This window comes from Mustela putorius, unplaced genomic scaffold (genome assembly GCF_011764305.1).
Source record: "Mustela putorius furo isolate JIRA1106 unplaced genomic scaffold, ASM1176430v1.1 tig00003834_pilon_pilon_pilon, whole genome shotgun sequence".
NCBI classification, from domain to species: domain Eukaryota; kingdom Metazoa; phylum Chordata; class Mammalia; order Carnivora; family Mustelidae; genus Mustela; species Mustela putorius.
This window is the reverse complement of record NW_025421987.1, coordinates 131,365,212-131,380,338: the sequence shown is the minus strand read 5'-3', so window position 1 is coordinate 131,380,338 and position 15,127 is coordinate 131,365,212. Positions and strand designations below refer to the sequence as shown.

The following is a 15,127-nucleotide window of genomic DNA, read 5'->3' as shown; positions in this document are numbered from 1 at the left end:
CTACAGACACTATCCCTCATAAATATAGAAGCAAATGCCCTTAAAATATTAGCAAATAGAATTCAGCAATATATAAAAATAATTATACACCCTGACCAAGCAGGGTTTATTCCAGGGACACAAGTCTAGTTTAATATTTGAAAATGAATCAGTGTAATCCACCATGTTAACAGGCTACAGAAGAAAAATTAATGATCATATCAATTAAAGCAAAAAAAAATTGATAAAATTCAAAAGAAAAAGTTCAAGGTATTTTTTTAAGTGCCAAGAATACAAGAGAAAAATCCCCTATCTCATTTAAAACCCCCAGTTACCCTATTTCCCCACCTGCCCCCTCAGGGATAATCTCTGTGACCAATGTCTGTTCCTTCTAGAGAAATTCTATGTGAGATTGAGAGATTTTCTCCCCCCCACCCGCCCTTCTCCCAGCAAAAGACAACTGCTGTTTTGCCTTTAAAGGCAGTTGTACTCCCTGCTGGGCATATTTGCCACCTCCCCCACCACCACTTCTGCCTTCTCTGGAATGCTAGTATAAGCACTTCCAGAATGTGGCTCTCCTAATTAGTCTGTAGATAGACAATGCCTAACAGTGGCAAACTTGTTTTTCTGAAGTATCCTTTCCTCCTAACACACCTGCCATAAACAGATGAGGAAATAAAAACAGCCTTAAATCCATAGGATACCAGGGGTAGGCAAAATAATGCAGGAGAGGGGAAAGGCTTATTAAGGCTAGCCTGAGCTTATTTTAATGGGCAAGTTTCAACTTCTTTGAGTCTTGATTTCCTCGTCTGTAAAATGGCAATCATAATACCTACTCCGTAGGGAGGCTGTGAAGCATAAATGAGATAATATATAAACAATGAGTGGCAGATGGCTTTGACTATTGACTCTTTATTAGCATAAACTAAAAGTCCCTCTGCTCTGTGAACCATATTGGCAGATTTTCCTAGGAACTCACGGAACACGTCAAGCTTGTTTGACATGTTTGCCCCTCTGATTATCCTTAAATTAAACCATTTTTTAAATTATATAAACACTTACCTATGCCAATATAGAAGCTTTTCAATTAATATGAAAGCATCTGTCTCCTTGGTCCCAGATGCAACTGTTAACGTTTTGATTCCTCAATTTCCCTGTTTTAAAACAATGAAGTTGGTACTCTGACACCATCTCCATCATCTTCCTCTAATCTGCATGGTTATATGTGTGTATATTCATATATGTGTGTATGTAAGTAATATCGATACATATACACTTTGTTTCTGGTTATACTTTATTGTAAATAATTAACTTCTATTTTTAAAAAAATTTAATTAGATGTTCTTTCCAAATTCTGGTTTGTTTTTTTAGGAATTTATTTATTGATTTTAGAAAGAGAAGGACAGAGGGTGTGGGAGAGAGTCCCAGTTAGAGTCCACCCTGAACACGGAGCCCGACATGGGCTAGATCTCATGACCCTGGACACCCAACTGACTGCACCACCCAGCTGCCCCTCAAATTCTGTTTCTTAATTTAAACAACGTCCTGGCTTTATCCACAAACAATTCCAAAGCTAAAAACAAATGAACAGCAGTAATTGATTACATAAGTACTATTTCATGTAGAATCATATGTTGTGATTGGATTCATGAGAAGAAATATTTCCCATGTTGCTCAAAGAGGAATCATTCAAGCTCCAAGGTCTGACAGAATTTCTTTTTCCTTCTAGGTTCCCTTCCCTCTAATTTGTACTCAGCTGCTTATTTCTTGTATCCACTATCAGGCTTTCTTGATTTTTTTTTTTCCACTTTGCAGAAATACCTCACACCCGTATACTTGTCTTCTCCACCAGAACTCATCAGGTCCAAAATTGGCAGGCATTTCCTTGCCTCAAAGATTGTAGTAGTCTATTTGCTCAACTACATCCACATTTACATTCTGAATAATCTGGCAGTCAGAGTGACTTATCTTTTTTTTTCCTTTTTTAAAAATAATAAATTGATTAATTTTTCAGTAATCTCTACACCCAATGTGGGGCTCAAATTCATGATCCTAAGATCACAAGTCATATGCTTTTCCGACTGAGCCAGCCAGGCACTCCAGGGTGGTTTATCTTTCAGTTTTAATTTTTTACTGAAGTAAAATATAAATGCAGATAAGAGCAGTTATTATAGGTGTATATATCAGTGCACAGTACTTGTCACTCTCCACGTGCTACCTGGGGTGCTACACACAACACACTGAAGAATCTGCCTTACCAGACTCCAAACAACCCTTTTCTGCTGCTCCTTTCGGGTCACTGAAACATCCCCCACCACCACCATCACCAAGGGGAGTGACTTCCAACTCTAACCCTAGATTTGTTTTGCCCTTGTTTTGTACTTTATTATCTATAAACTATGAGTGAGGGGTACCTGGGAGGCTCAGTCAGTTAAGCTTCTGTCTTCAGGTCATGACCCTGGGGTTCTGGGATTGAGCCCTGTATTGGGTTCCCTGCTAAGTGGAGAGTCTGCTTCTCCCTCTGCCTCTCTACTGCTTGTGCTCTTCTCTCACTCTTTCTCTCAAATAAAATTAAAAAAAATAATAATAAACTAAATAAACTATGAATGGAATTATGTGTCCTCTTTGGTGTCTGTCTTCACTATTATATTTGTGAAGTTTATCCATATTCCTACATATAAATGAACATTGTTCATTCTCATTGCTGTATGGAATGGGCACAGTATGATTTAGTTATCCTTTCTACTACTGATTATTTGAGTAGTTTCCAGTTTGAGGGTATTAAAGCCAATATTATTCTGACTTGTGGTGAACACATGTATGCATTCCAGTCAGGAATATACAAATCACGCTGCAATGTAGGAGAGTTCCAGTTGCTCCACATCCTCACCAGTAACATCTTTTTCATTTTAGCCATTCTGGTGGGTATGTAATAATACATGATGGTCTCTTTGAAAAACAAACATCTCATTCTCCTTAAAACTCTTCCCGATGACCTTAGGATCAAAATAAAATTCCTTTACGTGGCCTGAACAACTGTGATCTGGTCTCCACCTCTGCAAGTCCATCTGCATCTTCCTTTCTTCCCATGCACAGTACTTGTCACTCTCCACGTGCTACCTGGGGTGCTACACACAACACACTCTTCACACTCTTTCTCCTTCTTGGCTCCTCATCCTTCAGACGTCAATTTAGTGGTCATTTCCTCAGGTCACATTCCACTGCTCTGTACTCTGAGAGCACTTACCTTAACTTCAGCCTAATAGTTATGTCTTTCAAGACCTCATTTCCACCAGTGTGTTTTTACTCACCCACCATGGCAACATAGGGCCTGGCACAGAGTTAGAACTCCTATATTTGAAGGAACGAACGAATAATGGGACTTTGATGTACTACTTTTTGCCTCTGAACTTTTATGGTGGGGTGAATGTTGCATTTTATATGCATTTGGATAAAATGTCAGATCTGAAACTATTGATATGGAGAACTTTAATTACAGAAATGCCATTTGGGGGGCACCTGGGTGGCTCAGTCAGTTGGGCATCCAGCTCTTGGTTTTGGCTTGGGTCATGATCTCAGGGTCCTGGGGTCAAGCCCTACATCAGGCCCTGTGCTCAGCATGGAGTCGCTTGGCAGTCTTTCCTCTCTCTGCCCCTCCCCCTGCTCATGTGCATGCACTCTCTCTAAAATAAATAAATAAATCTTTAAAAAAGAATTGCTATTTGGCTATACAATGTTCATCTGAATTTATTACATTCTGTAGCCTTTACTATTTATACCCAAGAGAAACCAGTAATGTCAGATCACAGTGTCCAAGGTCTATTTAATTATAACCATCAAGAGTGTTCAGTAAGTCTCTGTGTCATGGCTGTTTGCACAATTTTCTAAATGACATGGACATCAGACTCATTGCACTGGCCTCCTCAAGTGGAGGAGGCTATGAAATTGCACTGAATGGAGTAAACTGAAATTTCCCCTGCAATCTTTTTTTTTTTTTTTTAACTTTTAAAATGGTCCTTAATAGGGGCACCTGGGTGGCTCAGTGGGTTAAAGCCTCTGCCTTCGGCTCAGGTCATGATCCCAGGGTCCTGGGATCGAGCCCTGCATCAGGCTCTCTGCTCAGCGGGGAGCCTGCTTCCTCCTCTCTCTCTGCCTGCCTCTCTGCCTCCTTGTGATTTCTGTCTGTCAAATAAATAAATAAATCTTTAAAATAAAATAAATGGTCTTTAATAATAAATGAGTGAATTAATAGCAATTTAATAAAAATGAGCTAGCAGCTTACTTGTTGCCATGGTAAGAGTGAGCTTCGATTCTATTCCTTAATCACCAGAATAATAGCAAATCCACAGCGTAAGTGGTCTCAGTCCACACTGTAATCTAATACCAGCAGGTTGCTTTTCTTCAGCACCCTGCTACCTATCTGTCTCTAACTGACTGAGCCACCTATTATTCTTTTGTTCATTATTGAATTGGATTCTTAGAGCTCCCCTGCCCCGGAGTGTGGGGATTCCTGCTTTGGCAGACCCCCTAGGATTCCACAGAAAAGCCGTCCATCTGAAAGCAGGTGGTTGATCTGCTCAGTTTCTGTTAAGACCCATTAACTTTGCCTTGATGGGCACTTATGTGCATTTACTCCTTTATTCCCAAGGCTCATTGGCACTAAAGTTTGAATTTTCCAGAATTACTGCTACTCAGAGAGAGTCCTGGGTACCACCAGCTCTGATTCCTTTTTGTTCAATGGAGTTATACTTGATAAAATATTATATTAGTTTCAGGTTTACAACATAACAATTTGATATTTGTATATATGGTGATTGATCAACATGAATGAGTTTAGTTGACATCTGTCTCCCTATTTATAAAATATTTTTCTTAGGTTAAGAACTTTTCAGATTTCCTCTCATTATATCCCTGTAACTTATTCAGTGATTGGAAATCTGTTTATTTTGACTCCCTTCACCCTGTTCATCCACTTACCACCCCCCACCTCTGACAGCCACCAATGTTTTCCTTTTTTATGTTTCAAATTTTATGCAGATTCCAGTTAGTTAGCATACAGTGTAATATTAGTTTCAGGATGTATTCTATGAGATTGGTTATTTGCTTGTTTTTTAAAAATTCTACATATAAGGGACATTATATGGTATTTTTCTCTACTTGACTTATTTCACTTAATGCCCTCTCCAGCCATGTTGTCACAAATGGCAAGATTTCATTCTTTTTTATGGCTGAATAATATTCCTATGTGTGTGTGTGTGTGTGTGAGATGTTCATTACCCATTCATCCATTGGTAGATACTTAGGTTGTTTCCATGCCTTGGCTGTTGTAAATAATGCAGCAGTGAACATGGGAGTACAGCTGTTTTCGAATTCGTGTTTTCATTTTCTTCAGATAAATATCTATAAGTGGAAGTGCTGGATCATATAGAGTTCTGTTTTTAATTTTTGAGGAACCTCCGTATTGTTTTCCATAGTGGCTGCACCAATTCACATTCCCATCAGTGGTGCACAAGGGTTCCCTTCATGTCTTTGACATTTATCACTTCTTACCTTTTGGTAAGAAGCCATTCTGACAGGTGTGAGATGATGTCTCATTGTGGTTTTGATTTGCATTTCCCTGGTGATTAGCATTGTTGAGCATCTTTCCATGTGTCTGTTGGCCATCTGTATGTCATATTTGGTAAAATGTCTTTTCAGGACATTTGACCACTTTTTTTTTTTTTTTTTTTTTTTTTTTTTTGCAACTAGGTTATATGTGTTATTTCTATATTTTGGATATTAGTCCTGTATCAGATACATGTTTTGCAAATATTTTCTCCCATTTTTGCCTTTCCATTTGGTTAATGGTTTCCATTGCTGTGCAGTAGCTTTTAGTTTGATGTAGTCCCACTTTATTTTTACTGTTGCCTTTGCTTTTAGTATTCTTTCAAAAAAAAAAAAATCATTACCAAGATCAATGTCAAGGAGCGTATTGCCTGTTTTTTTCTAGGATTTTTATGGTTTTAGGTCTTACATTAAGTCTTTAATTTGAGTTGATTTTTGTATATACTATAAAATAGGAGTCCACTTTCATTCTTTTGCATGTGGCTATCGTTTTCCAAGCACTATTTATTGGAGTGTCCTTTTGCCACTGTATATTCTTGACTCCTTTGTCATAAATTAATTGATTAATTATGGGTGGGCTTATTTGGGAGCTCTTTATTCTGTGCCATTGATTTGTGTGTCTGTTTTTAATGCCAATACTGTACATTTTTATTACAATAGCATTATTCATAATATAGCTTCAAACCAGGGAGTATAATGGCCTTCAGATTTATTCTTCTTTCTCAAGATTGCTTTGGCTAATAAGGGTTTTTAGGGTTCTGTATACATTTTAGGATTGTTCTCTATTTTCTTTGGTAGGCAGCAAAACAAAGTTTATTGAGCCATAGTTATTGAACGATAGTACAAAGCTCCCCCAAAGGGAGGGGACCCAAGAGGGTTGCCCAGGATTGTTCTATATTTCTATGAAAAATGCAGCTGAAATTTTGATAAAAACTGCTTGAATCTGTAGATTGCTTTGAGTAGTATGGACATTCTAACAATTTGAATTTTGATCTATGAACACAAAGTCTCTTTTCATTTGTTTCTGTCATCTTAAGTGCATCAATGTCTTACGGTTTTCAGAGTGTAGGTTTTTTCCATCTCCTTGTTAAAGTTATTTCTAGATCTTTTATTCTTTTTGATACAACTGTAAGAGAGATTGTTTTTCTTTAATTTCTTTCTTCCTTTTTCTTTCTAGAGAGAGAGTGAGCAAATGTGAGTGGGGGCGGGGGAGAGGGAGAGGGAGTGAGAGGATTTGAAGCAGACGTGGGGCTCAATCTAATGACCTTGAGACCATGACCTCAGCTGAAATGAAGAGTCAGATGCTTAACCGACTGAGCCACCCAGGTGCACCTTAATTTGTCTTTCTTTTTTCTTTTCTTCTTCTTTTTTTTTTTTTTTATTTGACAGAGATCACAAGCAGGCAGAGAGGCAGGCAGAGAGAGAGAGGAGGAAGCAGGCTCCCCGCTTAGCAGAGAGCCTGATACGGAGCTCCTATCCCAGGACCCTGGGATCATGACCTGAGCTGAAGGCAGAGGATTTAACCCACTGAGCCACCCAGGCGCCCCTTAATTTGTCTTTCTGATAGCTCATTATTAGCATGTAGCAATGAAGCCAGTTTCTATATGTTAACTTTGTATCCTTTACTGAATTTGTTTATTGGTTGTAACAGTTTTGTGGTGGATTCTTTAGGGTTTTCTGTATATAATATCACATCATCTACAAATACTGACTGTTTTACTTCTTCCTAATTTGGATGTCTTTATTTCTTTTTCTTGCCTAATTCCTCTGGCTAGGATTTTTAATACCATGTTGAATAAAGATGGCAAGAGTGGGCATCCTTATTTCTCACCTTAAAGGAGAATCTTTCAGCTTTTCACCATTAAGTATGATGTTAGCCTATGAGCTTGTCATATACAGTCTTTATTATGTTGAGGTATGTCCTTTCTTTACCCATTTTTAAAATCACAAATGGATGTTGATTTTGTCAGATTCTATTACATCATCTATTTAGGTGATTATATGATTTCTGTTCTTCATTTTGCTTATGCTGTATCATATTGATTGTTTTGAAAATGTTGAAACATCTTTGCATCCCTAAAATAAAAATTCAACTTGATTGCGGTGTAGAATTCTTTTAATGTACTGTTGAGTTCAGTTTGGTAATATTTTGTTGAGAGTTATTGCTTGTGTTTATCAGATGTTGGTTTGTAATTTTCTTTTTTGTAGTGTCTTTGTCTAGTTTTAGTATCAGGATAATGTTTACCTTGCAAAATGAGTTTGGAAATGTTCCCTCCTCTTTTTTGGAAGACTTGGAAAATGATTGGTATTAATTTTTCAAATATCTGGTAGAATTCACAAATGAAGCCATCTGGTCCTGGACTTCTCTTTGTTGGGAGGTTTTTGATTGCTGATTTAATCTCCTTACTAGTAATCAGTATGTTCAGATTTTTTATTTCTTCATTACTGCTTTGGTTGGCCTTTGTTTTTAGGCACTTACCAGTTTCTTCTAGGTTGTCCAATTTGTTGGCATATAATTGTTCTTAATAGTCTCTTATGATCTGTTATATTTCTGTGATATCAGTTATAATTTTTCTTCTTTCATTTCTGATTTTATTTGAGTCATCTTGTTTTTCTTGGTGAGTTTAACTAAAGATTTGTCAGTTTTGCTTATCTTTTAAACCAGCTCTTAGTTTCATTGATCTTTTCAGTTGTCTTTTTTTTTTTTTTCCCCAGTGTTCCAAGATTCATTGTTTATATACCATACCCAGTGCTCCATGCAATATGTGTCCTCCATAATACCTACCACCGGGCTCACCCAACCCTCCACTCCCCTCCCCTCCAAAACCCTTAGTTTGTTTCTCAGAGTCCACAGTCTCTAATGGTTTGTCACCCCCTCCAATTTCCCCCAACTTACTTCTCCTCTTTTTTTCCCAATGTCCACTGTGTTATTCCCTATGCTCCACAAGTAAGTGAAACCATATAGTAATAAACTCTCTGCTTGACTTAATTCACTCAGCATAATCTCCTCCAGTCCTGTCTTTTTAGTCTCTTTTATTCACATCCTCTCTAATCTTTATTTCCTCCCTTCTACTAATTTTGGGCTTTGTCATCTTTCCATAGTTCCTTAAGTTGTGAATTTAGGTCATTTGACTTTTCTCATTCCTTGAGGTAGGACTTTATTGCTATGAACTATTGCCTTAGAAATGCTTTTGCTGCATCCCATAAATTTTGATTTTTACATTTCTATTTTCATTTGTCTCAAGACATTTTTTACATTTTTCTTTTGATTTCTTCTTTGACTCATTTGTTGGTGGTTCAGTAACGTGTTAAATATCCACATATTTGTGAATTTTCCACATTTCTTCTTGTAATTATTTCTACTTTTATATTATTGTGGTTGGAAAAGTACTTGATAATGATTTTAATCTTAAACATATTAAGATTTCTTATGTGTTCTAACATATGATTTGGTCTGGAGAATATTCCATGTACACTTGAGAAGAATGTGTATTCTGCTTTTAGATAGAATGTTCTGTGTATATCTATTGAGTCCATCTGTTCCATCATATTGTGTACAGCTTGTGTTTTCTTACTGATATTGTCTGGATGATCTACTGTTGATATAAGTGGGTATTAGAGTCCTCTAATTACTGGATTGCTATTACTTTAGGTCTGTTGATATATGCTTTATATATTTTAGGTTGATCCTATGTTGGGTGCATAAATATTTACCAATATTTATGCTCTCGTTGGATCGACCCCTTACATCATTATGTAATGTCCTTTGTTATTATAGGGTTTTAAAGTTTATTTTGTCTGATGTAATTATGGCTACCTCCAACTTTTGGGGGGGGGTTTATTTGCATGGGCTATCTTTCTTCATCCCTTCACTTTCAATCTGTGTATGTCCTTGCAACTGAAGTGAGTCTCTTAAAGGCAGCATATAAATGTATAAATCAGTCTTTTTTTTTTTTTAATTCATTCAGGCACTCTATGTCTTTTGTTTTGGGGGGGGGGCTTGTTTTGTTTTGTTTTAGATTTTATTAGTTTGAGGGACACCTGGGTGGCTCAGCTGTTAAGCGGCTGCCTTCAGCCCAGGTCATGATCCCAGGGTCTTAGATCAAGCCCTGCATCAGGCTTACTGCTCACTAGGAAACCAGCTTCTTCTCCCACTCCCCATGCTTGTGTTCCCTCTCTCCCTGTCTCTTTCAAATAAAATCTTTAAAAAAATTTTTGAGAGAGAGATAGCAACAGAGATCTTGAGAGAGCCCAAGTAAAGAGAAGGAGAAGCACCCTCCCCACTGAGCAGGGAGCCTGCTACTGGGCTTGATCCCAGGACCCTGAGATCATGACCTGAGCCAAAAGCAGATGCTTAACTGACTGAGCCAGCCACATGCCCCAACTCTTTGTCTTTTGTTTGGAGAATCTGGCTCATTTACATATAAAGTAATTATTGATAGCTATGTACTCTTATTACCATTATGTTAATTGTTTTCAGGCTGTTTTGTAGTTCCTTTCTGTTCCTTTGTTCTCTTCCTTTGTGGTTTAATGACTTATAGTAGTACACTTAATTTCTTTTATCTTTTGTGTATCTACTATAGATTTTTACTTTGGGGTTACCAGGAGGCTTACATATAACAACTTATATTTGTATCAGTCTATTTTATAACAGCTTAAATCTGAATACATTCTAAAATTCTGTGTGTTTACTCTCCCTCTCTCCTCCATTTTATTTTTGATGTTACATTTTGCATCTTTTCATCTCATGTATCACTTGTTTGTAGTTTGGGTTTTGTTGTTGTTTTTGTTTTTATTTTACTACTTTTGCCTTTTAGCCTTAATAATAGCTCTATAAATGATTCACCCGTTACATCTTTCCTATATATTTACCTTTGCCAGTGAGATTTATACTTTTACATTTTATTTAGTGCCCTGTATTTTCATCTCAACAAAGTCCCTTTAATATTTTTTGTAAAGCTGGTTTAGTAAGGTAATTAACTCCTTTAGCTTTAACTTGTCTGAAAAACTCTTACTCCAATTCTGAATGATAACTGTTAAGAGTATTCTTGACTGAAAGTGTTTTTTTCTTTCAGTACTTTGAATGTGTCATGCCACTGCCTTCTGTCCCTGTGGTTTCTGCAAAAAAAAATCTGATTGTACATAACAAGTTTTTCTTTTCCTGATTTCAAGATTCTCTTTAACTTTTGACATTTTATTTTTTTTTTAATTTTGTTTATTTATTTGACAGACAGAGATCACAAGTAGGCAGAGAGGCAGGCAGAGAGAGAGAGGAAGAACCAGGCTCCCTGCTGAACAGAGAGCCCGATGTGGGGCTCGATCCCAGGACCCTGGGATCATGACCTGAGCTGAGGGCAGAGGCTTTAACTCACTGAGCTACCCAGGTGCCCCAACTTTTGACATTTTAATTATAATTTACCTTGGTGTGCATCTCTTGGGGTTCATATTTATAGAACTCTCTCTAGACTTCCTGGATCTGGATTCTGTTCTTCCCCCCAGGTTAGCTTTCAGCCATTATTTTTTGAAATAATTTTTCTGTTGCTTTCTCTCTCTTCTCCTTTCGAGAGCCCCATGATATGAATGTTAGTCCACTTCATGTTGTCCCTTAGACAGAAAGAAAGTCTTCACTTTCTTTCCTCTATTATAGCTGTAGAATTGGGGTGCTTATAGGAGGGGAATTCAACATCCTCTCAGAACTAGGTGATCAAGGAGCATCCCTGAGTGGCAGGCCCCAAAGACTGGGGCACCAGAAGTAAAAATGGGACACAAGATGCCTATAAAATCTCCCCTCCAAGACATCCTGGGGACCCCCAGAGGTCTCCAGTAAGTCTCACCAGCCCTTAAGATGTGTTTAATCTGAAGCCTGCCCCTTAGGCTGCAGCTATGATGATAAGCTATTTTTTTTTTAAAGGTTTATTTATCTATCAGAAAGGAACAGAGAAAGTACAGGCAGGAGGAGCAGTAGCAGAGGGGAAGCAGACTCCCCACTGAGCAGGGAGCCCAATGTGGAACTCAATCCCAGGATCCTGGGATCCTGACCTGAACGAAGACAGACACTTAAGCGACTAGGCCACCCAAGTGTCCATGGTAATAAGCTATTAGTCCTCTTTTACAGACTGAATTCCTGGGCCTGTTGTCTCTTGCTGTGCCCTGGGGATACTGGCCATTTCAGAACTATTTCTCTGTTGGTTACAGTCCTGTGAGGCCCACCAGCATAAGCCCCATTGGCCCCCAGAGCCAGGAGATGCAAAGGTGTCCTCTAGCAACAGCTGCAAAAACCAAGGTATCAGATGTAAAACCAGGGCATGGGACACTTGTAAAAGTTCCTTCCTGAGAGAGAATGGTGTTCTCAAGTACAGCAGAGGGAGAGGGAGAAACTGGCACCCACTAACTGGGGAGTGACTGAGGAGAGTGTAGAGATGGTGCCTACTAAGAAAGAAAAGTAGAAAAAGGATAAAAAAAAGCCTAGAGGGTTTTTTGTTTTGTTTTTAAGCATCCACCCGTTGGAGCAAGATAGAGGGGGTGCACAAAGATGGGTGCCCACCAGTCCCTATACCCCAGCATGCCCCCAAATGTGTCAGATCAGGTGCCTGACCCTCAGGCCAGTGTCCAAGACCCTCCCATACGAAGTCCAGACACCTCTGAATGGGCCACGTGCAGGTTGGGCCCTGAGGTGGGTGAGTCCACATGTGTGAGCCCCTTAAGAGCTGTTGCTGGGATTGCTAGTCTCATGGGTCTCGGGGATGTAAGCCTGTTGGTTTCCAAAGCTAGCTATTTTAGGGGCTTGCCTTTCAGGTACAGATCTTAAGAGCTGGGTTGCCCAACATGGGGTTCAAGCCCTTTGCTCCTCAGGGACAAACTCCAGGTTTTGAGTTCCCTTCCAGCTGGGAGTCTCTGCATTGGGAGTGGGACTTATGGCAAGATTGTGTCCCAGCTTCTCCTACTCCGTGACCTGGACCTTCTCTCATTCACTCAATGTGTAGGAGTCACTCAATTTTTAGGGTTTGTTTTTGTTTTTTTCAGAGTAGGTGGTCCTTTATGTAGATGAGAATTAGGGAGTTTATGAAAGGTGAGTTCAGGATCCTTTCACATTGTCCTCTTCAACTGTATCATCACCTGCAATTTGATTTCCATCTTTACATAATTGGAAAGATGAGAACAGCCACCAAGAGCTGCAGCAAACCCATGGCCACAGGACCCCAAGATTTTGTGTTTAATCCTCCGGTCATAAGTGGCTACTATAGGGTGCTGCTCAGCCCAGGCCCGGAGCCTTGGAAAGAGCAGGTCTCTCAGATATCCATGCGTGTCTCCTTGTTCTAGAGTCTGTCCCACTGTGAGCTCATCACAGATGATGGGATCCTGCACCTGAGCAACAGCACCTGCGGTCACGAGAGGCTGCGGGTACTGGAACTGGACAATTGCCTCCTCATCACTGACGTGGCCCTGGAGCACCTGGAGAACTGCCGCGGCCTGGAACGCCTCGAGTTGTATGACTGCCAGCAGGTTACCCGCGCAGGCATCAAGCGGATGCGGGTAAGGCAGGGCTGGCACACTTCCTAAGCAAACAAGAGACAAGACTCCCATCTTCCACATTTTATCCTAAGCTTATAGTGACGTTTTAGAAGTGTCTTCTTGTTCAAAATTTCCTTATTAGATCTCACTCTGGCCAATTCAACTTCCAGAATGGGTGCAGGACAGAGGTTCTAGAGTCTGGTGATCAGACCCTTGTAGGGAAAGAGACTTATAGTCATTACCAGCAGGAAGGAGACCATGGTCTTGGTTAACTTCCAGAGAACAGGGCTTAGATAGAACATGGCTTTTCTTGTCCCACATAGTACACATAGTTTTCTTGAATACACTTTATGTTGAGCAGCTTTGCATTAACCTCACAGAGCTGCCCCAGGTGCTAACGGCTGCAAGGATGCCGCTCAGTGTCCATACAGGACCAGTGACTGCCCCCCAGGGCAGATATTCGGGTCTCCTCACTTTAGGAGGATACATATATAAACAGGAATAGCTCTAGCCTACATGAGAAACTGTATTTGAACTATCTGCCTGAGAATCAAGGAGGGTCAGTTCTACAAGTAAGGCAAACTGCGGGCTTGTCTAGGATTGTGCTTGTAATCCTCAAATACACACATGACTACCCCATATCTGTCTGCTTTCTGCCTCCAGGCTCAGCTCCCTCATGTCAAAGTCCATGCCTACTTTGCTCCTGTCACCCCCCCGACAGCAGTGGGAGGAAGTGGACAGCGACTGTGCAGGTGCTGTGTCATTCTCTGACGGCGACTGCCTGAGTCCAAGGCACGATGAGGTGTCCCTTCCTCCAGAGAAGACCCAGGTCTTCCTGCTCCGCCTTCACCCAGATCTCTTGGTTCTCCATTGGGAAAGACATTTACAGGTAAAAGACTTCAGTAGGGACTGCAGTAACTCTGGTGATAGTTTTCACCTTCATTCTGCTACAATACAATCGAATGAAAGCCTTGTGTCTGCCAGCACATGGCAAGAGTGGTCTCAGCACAGCCTGGACCACAAAGGGGACCTGGATCTCTTAAGAGGTGGGTGCCTTCTTAGGTACCAACATCCTGCCGTTGGCTTTGTCAGCGCTCCTTAGACTATCAGTGTTAGCACAAACCAAGCAGAAAGACTAAGCTGTTGATTTTCTACCTGATACTGAAGCCAGTGGCCTACTTTAATTCACAGTGATTTCATTTGGATTAGCAGGACTTTTCCACTTTGAAGATGAAATAGTAACTTTCTCAAAGTGACCTGTACTGCAAATTCGTGATGCCTGAGAGTTTTATACGTAGAGACTTAGGTGGGAGGCAAGTTAGGTTGCCATGAGACACCAAAGAAATGAGGACTCTGAACTGGGTGGAGCAGGGCCTTCACCTTTCTGTTTCTGTCAACTTGTCATACACTCTTTCGGGGACCAAAAGCTAGACAAAAACAACCGAGTCCGTGTTGCCTGACTGGAAGTAAGCTGTGGCAGGTGCTACCACAGAGTGCATTTTTGTTCTAGGAGAAAAGCTAATCGTGTCATCTCTCACAAAATTTGGGGGACCTTAAAGAAATAGAATTAAGGCTTAAGTTATCTATAATATATATAATCAATTAAAAATAATGAATGGATGCATGTAGAATGGGTGTGATTTTTTCCAAGTTTATTTTAAAATCTTAGAAATCAAGTTACACCAGAACTATTCAAAAATTGTACACACTTAAAACTCAGCTCAGTAAAGTGTTGGCACCTTTTAGACTCATAATATAAAAATGAATAAACCATTGCAAAGCTTAAAATCAGAGGGTTTTATTGCTATAATCTTCATGGCAGACAAATCTGAGCAAAACCATTTTCCAAATCCAGACCTCCCTAATATCTAAAATCAGGTAAGCTCTAGTTTCCATTCTGTGCTGTCCACATATGTGATATTTATGAAGATCAGGAACTCATCGCCATTCTCACATCGTGAACTTCAGACTTCCTAGCAGCCGTTCCCCACCACGAAGAGCACAGAGCTTACAGCTCATGGGAGGCTGGAGT

General features: G+C 39.8%; 1 protein-coding gene across 5 annotated transcripts in view; it reads left to right on the top strand.

The window, feature by feature from the left end:
• The window catches only part of FBXL2 (F-box and leucine rich repeat protein 2), a 148,426-nt gene extending 133,703 nt beyond the window's left edge, over positions 1-14,723 (top strand). For 3 of the 5 annotated variants that reach the window (XM_004774184.3, XM_013046666.2, XM_045089070.1), the window contains 2 exons: positions 12,904-13,116; positions 13,759-14,723. In XM_004774184.3, the coding sequence (XP_004774241.1) occupies positions 12,904-13,116; positions 13,759-13,866 (321 nt within the window). In that variant the 3' untranslated portion in view covers positions 13,867-14,723. Of the gene's footprint in view, positions 1-11,778; positions 11,867-12,903; positions 13,117-13,758 lie in introns of those variants that run through there. The other 2 variants (XM_013046668.2, XM_013046667.2) reach the window with 2 other exon arrangements.
• The last annotated feature ends 404 nt before the right edge of the window (positions 14,724-15,127 follow it).